Here is a 12,855-nt window from a genome sequence, read left to right as displayed (position 1 = left end):
AATTTATTACGTTTCAGTCTAGATTTTAATAATAAGAGATAAAGTGTCTACCATGGGCATGTTAGAAACACAAAAGCAACTGTTCTTGTTTGCTTTAGCTGGCTAATTATAATTCTACCCAGAAAGAAATTATTCCTGCCAGTGCTCACTGCAGAAATAACTATTAATGACAGTGCATATATCATGTGTTTATAATGTCTCGTGTCTTAAAAGTTCTCTGTGATTTTTAGAGTGGTTTAAATCACCCATATGTAATCTTGTTAACATCAAAATGCCGCCTTTGTCTTTTCATTCAGTTAAACCTTTTGCACTGGAAAATTATAATCTCAATTTTTGGTATTTGCCCTTTGGTCTACTAACATAACTGAAGAGGACTTGTCCACTTTTCTTCAATTGCTGGGTTTTGTTTAGTTGGGTTTTTTGGCGTTTTAGAAAAAAAATCCCTTTTGCTATTTAACCAAAATAATATTCCAGTACTTTGGTTTCATCTCCACCCAAAAAGATTGTTTTATTAAGCAGATTTAACTTCTGCCTTCTTCAGACATCTATTCTTGCTCTCAGATTATTTCTCTATCTAGGGTAAACACTGCAATGTAACAGAACACAAGATTCATAACAGATGTATGTGTATAAAAGGGAATTCCTTTGAATTCACATTTATAGTTAATGAATGTACTTAAAAACAAAGCAGACTTCCACCATCAATCTCTGCTACTAATTTCTTTGAGCATTTACTACCAAATCATGGAACACTTACCCTGTGTGTGAAGAATATACTTTTTGCTCCCATTTGTTACCAGAAAATGCAATGTGTCTTGTGTTTATTATGACAACATGGTCTCCACAGTCACCTAGATTACAAATGATGAAAATTTGAATAGGCAATATTACAAAAGCGGTAAGAATGTCCTCACAAAATTATTCACAGAAACAGAGCAAAATGTCATACAGGCTGAATCTCTTTGATCTGGAACTCTCTTATCCTGCAACATCCATAACCCAGCATGATTTTAGTTAGCTGGATGATGACTTATCATAGGTGTGGCCAAGCTTCCCGTGGTCCCATAAAGTTTGTTTGCAGGAACCAGTCCTGGCTCTTAGTGTTCTACGCTGTTATTTAGCTGTAATTTACCCCTAAATGTCTTCTAAGAGCCCAGTAAGCAGTGGAAGTGCTGGTAGTGTGCTAGACAATGACTTCCTGTGGTGTGGCAAATTCTCTCACGGGTCAGGTCCTGAGGGTGCCAGATGAGAGAGGTTCAACAGGTCTTGCAATGTCTCAAATGAGAGACAATAATTAGAAGGAACCACCTAGATAAAAATCTAGCAGCACGATAACCAGAGAATGTATTCACTTTTTTCCATGTTAAATGGTGGGGGAACGTATTTGCCTGAGTGAGATCTGCATGTTTTAACTCACAGGAAAATATTCTGGGGGGTGGACCCTAATCACAAACTAAAGACCAATTTTTAAAGTAGCTTTTACATTAATCAGATTTGTAAAATATATATAATGTTCATAATGAAAAATTTTTCATAATATTGAATTTTGGACTAAATATATCTGAAACAATTTTAGGACTTAAAAAAGCTAAACTATATACTGGAAACTAAAAGAAAGATTTACAGTCATTAACTTTGTGCTTCATTGAAGCATTTGTACCACAAATTAAGGAGAGCTGACTGTTCCTGCATATATCTGTCTGCTATATAAAAAGCATCCATCCCATCTGCACGTACCAAAATTAAAAAAAACAAACACAAAAACAAATCCTGTAGCCTATTAGGCTACACCTACACTACAGCAGTCCTTCAAAAGAAGTTCTGGAAGATCTCTTCCAAAAACACTTATTTTGAAAGAGCATGCCCACACACAAAAAAGCTGAGAGAAAAAAAATCGATTGGCTCTTTCAATAATGTCCACACAGTCCCCCTCTTTCTTAAGAATGGGCCAGGGATCAAAAAATTCAGCGCCATGAGGACTGCTGTTTCGGAAAAAGGACACCCAAGGCATCTACACACGTTTCTTCCAAAATAATCTTTTGGAGAAAGGTGCTCTCCCTCAGCTGGGTGGGTGGGAGGAAGGGATAGCTCAGTGGTTTGAGCATTAGCCTACTAAATCCAGAGTTGTGAGCTCAATCCTTGAGGAGGCCATTTAGGGAGTGGGGCAAATCAATATCAGGGATGGTACTTGGTCCTGCTAAGTGGGCAGGGTAGTAGACGAGATGACCTCCTGAGATCCCTTCCAGCTCTAGGAGATGTGTATCTCCAATTTTTATATATATATTTTTAAGAGGGCTGCTGGAAAAAGTGCAATGTTCTTCAGATTAAGTATCAAAAAACCACATTTTTTACGCAGACACTCCACCGGATTTTTTCAAGAGCCCTGGCTTTTTCAAAAAACTCACTAGTGTAGACATAGCCTAACAATATTTTTCAAACATTAGAAATTTTCACAGATCTTCCATATTAATTAAACATAACAAATCTTTTTACTAACTCCTGCCATGTATAGAATAACTGTGAAACAAGTGCAAGGTTTTTCTATGTATCTGTCTACACTTCAGATCTGAGAGGGCATGTGGTTCTGTGTCTGTTCATCTGTGAGTCCATTTGTTCAAGAAGTCCTCCTAAACAGTAAGCGTTAAACCACCAAATTTGGTATGCAGCTTCATCTTCTCATAATTTAAAGTAAGATCAGAGTTTGGTTGTGCCAGGACAATGGGATGTGCATGGAATGCAACTGTTTATCAAATGGAAAGGGAGGAGAATAACAGCAGGGAAAGTTATACTCAGAAATGACTGCAGGGGTGCAGCAAGTTCCTCAACCCCAGTGAACAGCTACTGGCCGGCAGCATGACCCCTGCCACCCTGGTCTGCCCCAATGAGCAGCTGATAGCCTGGGCCATGCAGCCCCCGCTGCCTCAGGGAGCAGCTGACGAGTGGCCTGCAAGGCTCTGGAACCATGAGGGCCCCCTTCCCTGAGTCCTCGCCCACCTTCCAATCTCCTGCCCTGACTCCTGCACTCCCATCCAACCCCCTTCAAACCTTCTGCTTTGCTGCTTCTTGCACCCTACATCCCTTGTCTTTAGCTTCTCCTCCCCCGCAGCCCAGACTCCTACAACCCCACACCCTCAGCCACCTACTCTGAGCCCCTCCACACCCAAGCCGCTGCCCTGAAGGACCTGAGCAACATGAGATAAGTCTTCTAGCAGAGAAAAAGAGACCAGATGAGTCATTACTATCCCAGCAATTCAGATCTCTGGAAGACAATCCAGTTTTAGTATTCCATGATGCATCTGGAATTCATTTCAATATGGGGATTTAACCGCTTAGTTTAACAAGTGCCATATTAAAGTATAACAACATGTATTTGAAAAAACTGACAATGCAAAACAAATGTTGTGAGGAAAGATCTCCCAAAGGTATATGCTGTGCTATGTACATCCAGAAGATTGACAGGAGTTTTCTTGGGGTTGTGGGTCATTTTACTGGAAGGAAGGTATTTTTAAATTTAGACATTACCCAGGCATTAAAACTGCAACTAACATGTTAAATCTCCATTTTGCAGTTTTAATGGAAAAGTAATCTGAACAGCTGTATAACTGCATGGTAGAAATACCACAACCAGGGTTTCACTGCTAAATGGATGTAAAATGTAAAATTTCTGTTTTTCTCTGTAAGTAGGTGGCCATTTGGTGTGAAATTGCAGTTTTTATACTTCTTGAATTTTCTATGTATTCTTCTCTTTACAAATACTTCTGTCTTTTTAAGCTCTGGCTGAAATTTGTCCTTTGCAATGTAACCTTTAATTCCTGTCTGATTACTTTTACAAAACATTGTCTTATCTACATAAAATTTGGAACCTAGTTCTGAAGAACTCTGGCATAATTTGTACACTTTTGGGAGGAAAAATGGATATAAGATAATTTTTAGCAATTGTTTCTCAAAATTTAAAGTTTATGCACCAGTAGTTGCAGATGAAAAAAATCTTTGACATCAAGAGCTTCACTTTTCTGTCAGATTTTGTCTTACAATTTTGAAGTTTTCAGGTACTGAGACTGGTGGATAAAATTTTCTTTTAGTTGCTCCACCTCTACTCCCCTACAAATCCAAATCCTCATGAACCTTCAGTTTTATAATTTATGAGCACGCATGGTCTCAAACTAAATACAACTACCAGGTGATTCAATAATTGTCAGTCTGCCATTTGAGCCAATGCTCCAATATGTTACTTCAGGTGTCACCTTTCAGATTATATTAAGAGGTAAACCCAAGTTCCAGACCATTAAAAATCTCACCAATTTTTTATTATTAGGCATAATAAACCATTTATGTATTTATTTAATTAAAAGTATTGCTTACGACAGCAGTTGTTTTAAAGACAAAAATCTAAAATCAGTTTAAAGCTGTTTTTGTTTAAATTATTAAAAACGACAGTGTGAGCACACTTACACTGGTTTAAAACTGGTCTATCTGTTCAGCTTGTATAATAATATAAAAACATTTACAAAGAATTAAGACTGCTCACACATCTCATCTTCAGTTAAACCAGTGCAATTCCGCAGAATGACCAAGCCTATACACATATCAGAAAATCTTTTACATTTTCAGCTGGACATTTTTGTCTCATCTTTACATATATGCGCTCTCCTTGTAATACTTCAGAAGTGGCCTCATTCAACAGTGGAAAAAATGGAAAACTAAATTAGAAATTAAGCTCAAAATTTGTTCAAAGCTCCTGAAATGCAGACACAATGAACTGTACTGGATGAAAAAAATATTTTTTGGTTATTCACCTGATATACTATAGTTTAATTTTTTAAATGCATATTTCCCAAGAAACATATCCAAACCCCAAATAAAGAAAAGATAAAGAACTTAAATCTTCAATAATTCTTTTCCAATAAAAAAATCAGTTTTGGAGTACAAAAATTTTGGTGTATCTTCTTTATCAAGTAAAGTTTCTGACATTCATCTAGGATTACAAGTCAGTCACCTATCCCTGTACAAAACTAACAGCTTACATGCCAAAATTCTTGTTCATTTTCGGATGACAAGTCTTAACTTTTTCTGTCATTATATGAACTAAACATTACAAACTGAAGGAAATTCTTCAAGTTTTCACCCTAAAGGCTGATTATTGCAAGAATAATCACTTACCTTAAGGTAGCTGTGCTGAACTTCAACACAGCAAGGAAATTACCAAGCGCACTTTGGTTTCTTTTAATTGCTTTTGTTAGATTTATTCATCTTCTCAGAAGTTTTAATAAAGGTTAAATATCAATGTTTAATTTCAATTAAGGAACAGAAGTGCAGTGAACATGATCAATATTCTTATATTCTTGAATGCTTGGCGTAATATGCATGGCTTAATTGTGTCTAAGTTTTTTAAATTTGCGGAAATAGAAGAGAAAATATAACACTGTTCATGTCTTAAAGACAAAATAATTTTACATGAAATCAAATTTCTTCCCTTCCTCCACCTGATTTTAGTTCAGTGCACTTATAAAAGCAAACAAGTAAATAAATAAATAAATAGAAGAGCTTTATTCAACAAAAATATTTGCAGCAATAAAGTTTAGTTTTATTCCATTTAATATACTGAAATCTCAAAGTTCTGAGAAATATGCTAATTATTTAAAAAAACAATTATCTGCATTTCCAGCATCACCAAGCAATAAACTATACAAAATGGAAATCCATACGGACACCGCTCTTTTACTATCACTAATCTCTCAAAAGCACTAGCCTCCAGAAATACAACAACCACATTAAAAAACTAAAAACTTTTAGGACATGACATCAAATGCTAGTTATATCATAAATGAATATATTAAATACACTGCCCTGTCTGCAATATTGTTTAAGTAGTGCTTTAAAGATTAAAAGTTATGTTTTCTTACTAAAGAGATTTTAATCTACTTCATCAGAAGCAGCTATCAAATAAAATTCTTCAAACACAATCTTTTTTCCCATACATTAAAAAATGAACAAGTGTGCCAGTGAAAGATCAAAAGATCTTTTGCAGTGAAAGATCCAAACCATTCATTTTCAGGACAAAAAGCAGTCAAGTAGCACTTTAAAGACTAGCAAGACAGTTTATTGGTTGAGCTTTCGTGGGACAGACCCTCTTCTTCAGACCACAGCCAGACCAGAACAAGCAAGGTCCTCCTTGCGTACTGTTTTTGGTTCTCTGTGCCTTAAATATTGAGTCTGTTCTGGTCTGGCTGTGGTCTGAAGAAGAGGGTCTGTCCCACGAAAGCTCACCCAATAAACTGTCTTGCTAGTCTTTAAAGTGCTACTTGACTGCTTTTTGTTTTGATAGTGTACAGACTAGCACGGCTTCTTCTCTTTTACTACTCAATTTTCAGGACAGTTTGGTCTCAAGTGACACCTTGTGGATAAAAGATGCTTAGCAGTTTTAAAATTCACAATACTGAAAAATCATTTCTACAGTAGTAGTAGCAGCATCCTTCAGTCTACGTAGACTATGGATCGCGCCCTTCGTAGTTCCATTTGGGATCATCATTTGCAGCATCGACTGTGACTGTGAAGGCCCACACAAGAGTGACAGTCCTTGCTGCAACCCCTGGCGCTCGTTCTCTACGCCAATCGAGCAAGAGCTTATAACTGGTATCTGTTACCTCCCATGTTGGTTCAACGCTGTTAACCAATGGTGGAGTACTTCTCCAGGCGCGAGCCTGGGCAATTTTTTGGGACCCTGGGCTGCCCAGATGCCAGTGTTCCCCTTTCAGCTTTACTGATATAGTCCAAAGGAGACGATAACCTCTACTTCTGGTACCAGCTCAGCTGCAGGAGTTGCCAGGTCAATGCCACAAGTTGGCACAGAACCGCCTTACCCCTCCGGATTTTCTGTCAGGGTTTACTCCCTTAGCCTTGCTCCTTCCCAGGATAACCCACAAAGCAGTGGGGCATGGAGTATTTCTACAATCATCTTATAAAGTTATACTTTCTGCTATGAAAAATAATAATGGATGTAAATTTTCACATGAAAATTAATCACAATACAAATATACCCAGAATGAACCAATATTAAATTAATTATTTCAAACACAATTTTTATCAAACTATAGCAATACAGATAAAGTTTTGGAATGAGGTTGTCAACTCAAAAGACTCATTTAATAAAAAACTGAACTTACGGTGTATGTAAGGTTGAAAGTATCAGTGCTTCTTTTAGTCTTACTAACTCCTTGTGTGAATTTGCGCAAGCATGGTGTAAGTTTTGATGACTGTTATCATCCAATTTTTAGGTTCTCAGCCATTCTACTTGATGAATTATATCCATCCATGAGGTAAAACTATAGGATAAGCCTTGTCTATGCCACAAAGACCTAAAGCCACAGTGTGTTGATTTAATTGCTCACATTTATCTTCCACAGATGTTAAGCGCTCCATTATGACAGCATAACAATGCCAGCTCCCTGAGAGACACTGAGTGCTCAATATATGGAGAATGATGCAAAATGAGTGTAGATGCTGTATTACCTAGTGGTACCCTAACAGTTCTCAAGAAGCTGCACCACAATACCTGACAATGATCATTCTGGTCACAATTGGTAACTCCACTGTCCAGGCCTCAAACATACCATACCAGTAGTTTCCTCATCTTGCCTTAAAACCTCCTTATGACAGGGTGTACCAAACCCACACTAACCAGAAGGGTGAGGGCCAGGCTTGCTGGGTGGAAAAGGCCCCTCCCCCTTGCCCTGCTGGGCATTCTCCAACTGCTGCCCTAGTATAAAGACCAGGGAAGCCAGTCAGTTGGGGCTGGCTGGCAGGGGGAAAGGAGCTCCGGACAGAACCTGGGAGCTGCCGCCAAAAGGAGTAGCAGCTGCCCGAGGAGCAGCAACAGCAGCAGCAGCCCAAGCAGGTACAACCAGAGACAGAGCGGCAAGTCTAATTGGAGATAAGGTAGGAAGTAGCCCAGGGCAGGGAACCCAGCGGAAACCCAAGGGCTCAGCATGTTGCCGTAGGAATCCCCACTGAGCCAGTGGCTGGGGCAACATGCCCACTACCAACAGGGTCCTGAGCTGTACTTGGTGGAGCGGGAGGGCCCAAGCTCCCCTAGCCCCACTGCTATAACCCCAAGTAAGGGAGAGTACTGACTAGGCCACTGTGGCCTGCGAATATTGACTAGGCCACTGAGGCCCGAGAACACTGATTAGGCTGTTGGGCCTGCAAACACTGACTGGGCCACTGTGAATACAGACTAGTTCTCTGAGGCTTGACTAGGCCATTGGGCCTGTGAACACTGACTAGACTGCTGAGGCCTGTGAGTATTGACAGTCTGTCCCACGAAAGCTCATCACCTAATAAATTATTTTGTTAGTCTTTAAAGTGCTACATGACTGCTTGTTTGTTTTGGTAGAACACAGACTAACACACCTATCTCTCTGTCACTATTAATGGCCCTGTACGCTTACGTGATAATGGCCGCCCACAGTAGATTTGTGCCCTCCAAAATGAATTTCAATTGACAGGTAGTAATCAACTATAGCAAGTTTCCACGATGCGACTGCCACTTGCTTTTCACTGTCAGAGCAGCTCACAATCTGTGGTCCTTGCATCAAATGGCTATGGCAGGCTCAGCGCACAGATCTAGGAATGTGGCATTATGCACCCAAAAGTTCTGCAGTCACTGCTCATCAGCCTAAACCTACATTACAATGGGATCCCACCAGTCCTTGCTCATTTCTTGGTCTCAGAAGTGGCATTCCACCATTTGCAGCTGCTCGATGAATGCAACCCACAGCTGTGAATTGTTTCTTGTGATGTCTCTCATCAAACTGACCACCAGAAAAACATGTTCCTTGTGAGTCTTCTTGCAGTTGTGCAAATATCAGAGGATTGTGCATACTATGCTTGAAAGGTTCCTGACAATAGTGCAGAGCAGTACAGGCTCCATGCTTCTGTCACAGATGGCAAACAGCGACATGTCCAGTACGGGTTGGTGGAAAATTTAAAACTGGCAGGAAAATGAAGGGATGGAAAACAGTGGATTATGGAAAGCAGATCCCTTGCTCCCAGTCATCCTTCAATGAATCTTTTCTTTCCCGCTGTACACTGCCAAAACTGCCCAAATGATAGTGCACTCAACAGTGGCACACTGAACCCTGGGATGCTCACACAGGGTACACTGTGCTGTGTATCAACACAAGCACTCCTCTTAAATACAAGCAGAGTCAATGCAAGGAACCAAATACACACACACACACACAAACTGATATTCTAAGTGTGGTAGACACATGCCAGCGAAGCCAGCAACAGTAAAAGTTTGTAGACATGGCCTTACACATATATCTGTCATGCCAAGAGTCGTAGACCACTGGGACGTCAGGTGGAATTCAATCAATCACTACCCCCTTCCCTACTGTGAATTCACATACAACATTTTCAGTGGTTGTAAAAGGAAGACTTCACACTCTAGCCACCTATACAATCCAAAACAATGCCCATAACACATCTCCATCAGTGCAGTTCACACCTTCATTTGGCATCTACAGAAAACCATACAACTCTCCAAGAACTACACACAAATTAACATAGCCAACATATATCACAAAAACCTCACATATCTTTCAGAAGTCTAGAATTTCTCTTCAGTCAATGCAAAGTGATTGAAAAAAGGGTGTAACAATGGCTGAGAACTTTTTGTTTCAAATATCACCAGATTCACAGTCTATTACTCTTCAATGTTTAAGTTCACAGCTATTTTCTGATATATATATATATTTTTTTTTACACACAATTTTAAAAATCATATCTATGCAAGCAAAAAGGCTTGCAACTACTAATAAATTTATACAATGTATTTTAAACCAAATTCCACTGGAGTGGGATAAAAAAGCAAAAAAAAATACAGGTTGAACCTCCCTAGTCTGGCACCCTTGGGACCCGACTGGTGACAAATGAATTTGCCAGACCACGGGAAGTCCGTATTGTCTAGCAACATTACCAACACTTCTACTGCTTACTACGCTCTTAGAAGACATTTGGGATAAATTACAGCTAAATAACGGCACAGAACACTGAGAGCCAGGACTGGTGGCTGTAAAGAAACTTCATGAAACTTGGCCACACCCATGAGAAGTGGTCATCTGGTTAACTAAAATCATGCCAGATTAGAGTGTGCCAGTTTGTATGTGTCTATTCAAGTTTGCTTCGCATGGGCAGATCCTCTCATTGCATATGGGAAGCCTCAGTGAAGGCAATGGGAACCCTCACATAGGTGTAGGGCAGAGCTGGGGAACCTCTGGCCAACACGCAACTCATCAGGGTAAGCCACTGGTGCTCTGCAAGATGGTTTGTTTATCTTGAGCATCCACAGGCACAGCCACCTGCATCTGTGACTGTCTGCATTTCACTACTAGTTTTCTGCTGGAAGATTCAATGGTTTAAAAGTGAACAAGCTGCAAAGAGCATTAGTGCTCTGCCTTAGCTTACCAGTCTTCAACCCTGAAATCACATACTAGCAAAGTTCCAGTCTTATTCAGCCCACATCTTGAATACTGCATGCAGATGTAGTTGCCTTATCTCAAAAAATACCTTGGGACTGGAAAAAGTTCAGAAAAGTGCAACAAAAATGATTAGGAGTATGGAACAGCTGCCATATGTGGAAAGCTTAATAAGACAGTGACTTTTCAACTCAGAAAAGAGAAGACTAAGGGGAAATATGATAGAGGACTGTAATATCATGGCTGTGTCTACACTACCACCCTCCTACACTACACTACCACCCTCCTTCAAAGGAAGGATGGTAATTAGGGTGTTGGGAGTTTACTAATGAAGTGCTGCGCTGCATACGAAGCACTTCATTAAGCAAATTCCCCCCTGCGGCAATTTCGAAGTATCGGCTCGTGTCTAGCCATGGCTCAGCCACTGGTACTTCAAAGTGTCGGGGCAACTTTGAAGTCACTTTATTCTTCAAAATTTTGTCCCCGCACTTCGAAGTACCAGCGGGTGAGCTGTGGCTTAACGCGACTGGTACTTCAAAGTTTAAAACTTCGAAGTTTCTGCGGGGTGGGGGGGGTAGGGGGTAGGAATTTGCTTGATGAAGTGCTGTGTATGCGGCGCAGCACTTAGTAAACTCCCAACACCCTAATTACCATTCTTCCTTCGAAGGAGGGTGGTAGTGTAGACAAGCCCCATGACTGTTGTGGATAAAGTAAACAATGAAAAGTTATTTACTTATTCCCATAACACAAGAACTATGGGTCACCAAATTAAATTATCAGGTAGCAGGTTTAAAACAAACAAAAGGAAGTATTTCTTCAAACAATGCAGAGCCAACCTGTGGAACTCCTTGCCAGAGGATGCTGTGAAGACTAGGACTTGAACAGGGTTCAAAAAGAGCTAGATAAATTAACAAAGGATAAGTCCATCAATGGCAATTAGCCAGGATGGGCAGGAATGGTGTCCCTAACTTCTATTTGTCAAAAGCTGAAAATGGGTGACAGCGGATGGCTTACTGTCCTGTTCATTCCATCTGGAGAACCTGGCATTGGCCACAGTCAGAAGATGGCATACTGAGCTAGGTGGACCTTTAGTCTGACCCAGCATGTCCGTTCTTGTGTTCCTAACTTCATGCAGAGAAGATTGTCATTGTTGGGAATTGGTTTAGAATGTTAAACTCAGCTATGAAAGCCCGGAAGAGGAGAGCTCACTGACACTTGCTTCCATACATGATGCACAGTGTAGTGAACATTACTTTTATTTTATCTGTTTTAAAAAAAGTTGCCCAGAGATATCAAACCAAATTCATGGCTCCATTGTGCTAGATGCAGTACACAGGCATTGAAAAATATAAAATCCCTACCCTGGGAAACTTGTAGTTAAACATATTTAGGGCAGAAACCAAGTACTGTATTTATACAACATCTAGAACAAGGGGACCTATGAATCTTACTGCAACTATGAAGTATTAAGCAATACAAAGTCTATGGAAGAATACACCATTTTCACAAGGCCTCAGGGACAAAAAGTGAAGGTGGGAAAAATTCTGAGTCTAAACGTTTGTAAAGAATGTAGAAAACAAAACTTAAAACCAAATAAGATTCATAAAAATGAAAGGAAACAAAATTGATATACTTACTGAGTGCATGATATATAGGTTTATGCCTTCCCTCAAGTCTGATTACACTCACAGCTGCAAGTTTTCCAGGTGGTTGCATCTTCCCATCTATGAGATACCAGGCTCTGGCAAAAGTAGCCCATTGCTAAAGAAGATTGGCAAAGCTGTGGTTAATATAGTAAAATAAATACCTTCAGTCTAAATAACTCCACAAAACCACACTTATATCAGGGATTTATAAGAAAATATATCTGGTATTTCAGAGAATAAGTAGAGGTTCAACCTCTCTTGTCTGGCACCCTTGGGATATGACTGGCGCTGGATGAGAGAATTTGCCGGACCACAGGATGTCAATATTTTCTAGCACATTAACAACACTTCCACTGTTTACTCAGCTCTTAAAATACATTTACCAATAAATTACAGCTAAATAACAGCACAGAACACAGAGTCAGGACTGGTGGCTGTAATCAAACTCCATGGGACCACAGGAAACTTGGCCACACCCTTGATAAGAGGTCATCTGACTAACTAAAATCATGCTGGATTATGAAGTTTGCTGGAGAGAGTTCCGGATTAGAGAGGTTAAACCCGTACCATGATTTTTAACCAACATACAAATTATGTTTTAGGAAAAAACCCTTCAGTGTTGTATTTAAATACTGTATATACATTAATATTCATGTATATTTCCTCAAGATTTTAAGAAAGGGTTGAGGAAACGGTAGAGTGCTGTATGCATTATCTTCAACAATGATAAA

The 12,855-nt window shown here is 39.7% G+C and overlaps 1 protein-coding gene across 2 annotated transcripts in view; it reads right to left on the bottom strand.

The window, feature by feature from the left end:
- Positions 1-12,855, bottom strand: part of MRPL13 (mitochondrial ribosomal protein L13) — a 51,397-nt gene that overhangs the window by 37,068 nt on the left and 1,474 nt on the right. For both annotated transcript variants that reach the window (XM_074986724.1, XM_074986723.1), the window contains exons 2-3: positions 12,116-12,239; positions 758-851 (exon numbers count right to left, since the gene is read on the bottom strand). In XM_074986724.1, the coding sequence (XP_074842825.1) occupies positions 758-851; positions 12,116-12,239 (218 nt within the window). The remainder of the gene's footprint in view (positions 1-757; positions 852-12,115; positions 12,240-12,855) is intronic.

The sequence above is a fragment of the Carettochelys insculpta genome, chromosome 2, assembly GCF_033958435.1.
Source record: "Carettochelys insculpta isolate YL-2023 chromosome 2, ASM3395843v1, whole genome shotgun sequence".
NCBI lineage: Eukaryota > Metazoa > Chordata > Testudines > Carettochelyidae > Carettochelys > Carettochelys insculpta.
This window is presented reverse-complemented; position numbering and strand designations above follow the sequence as displayed.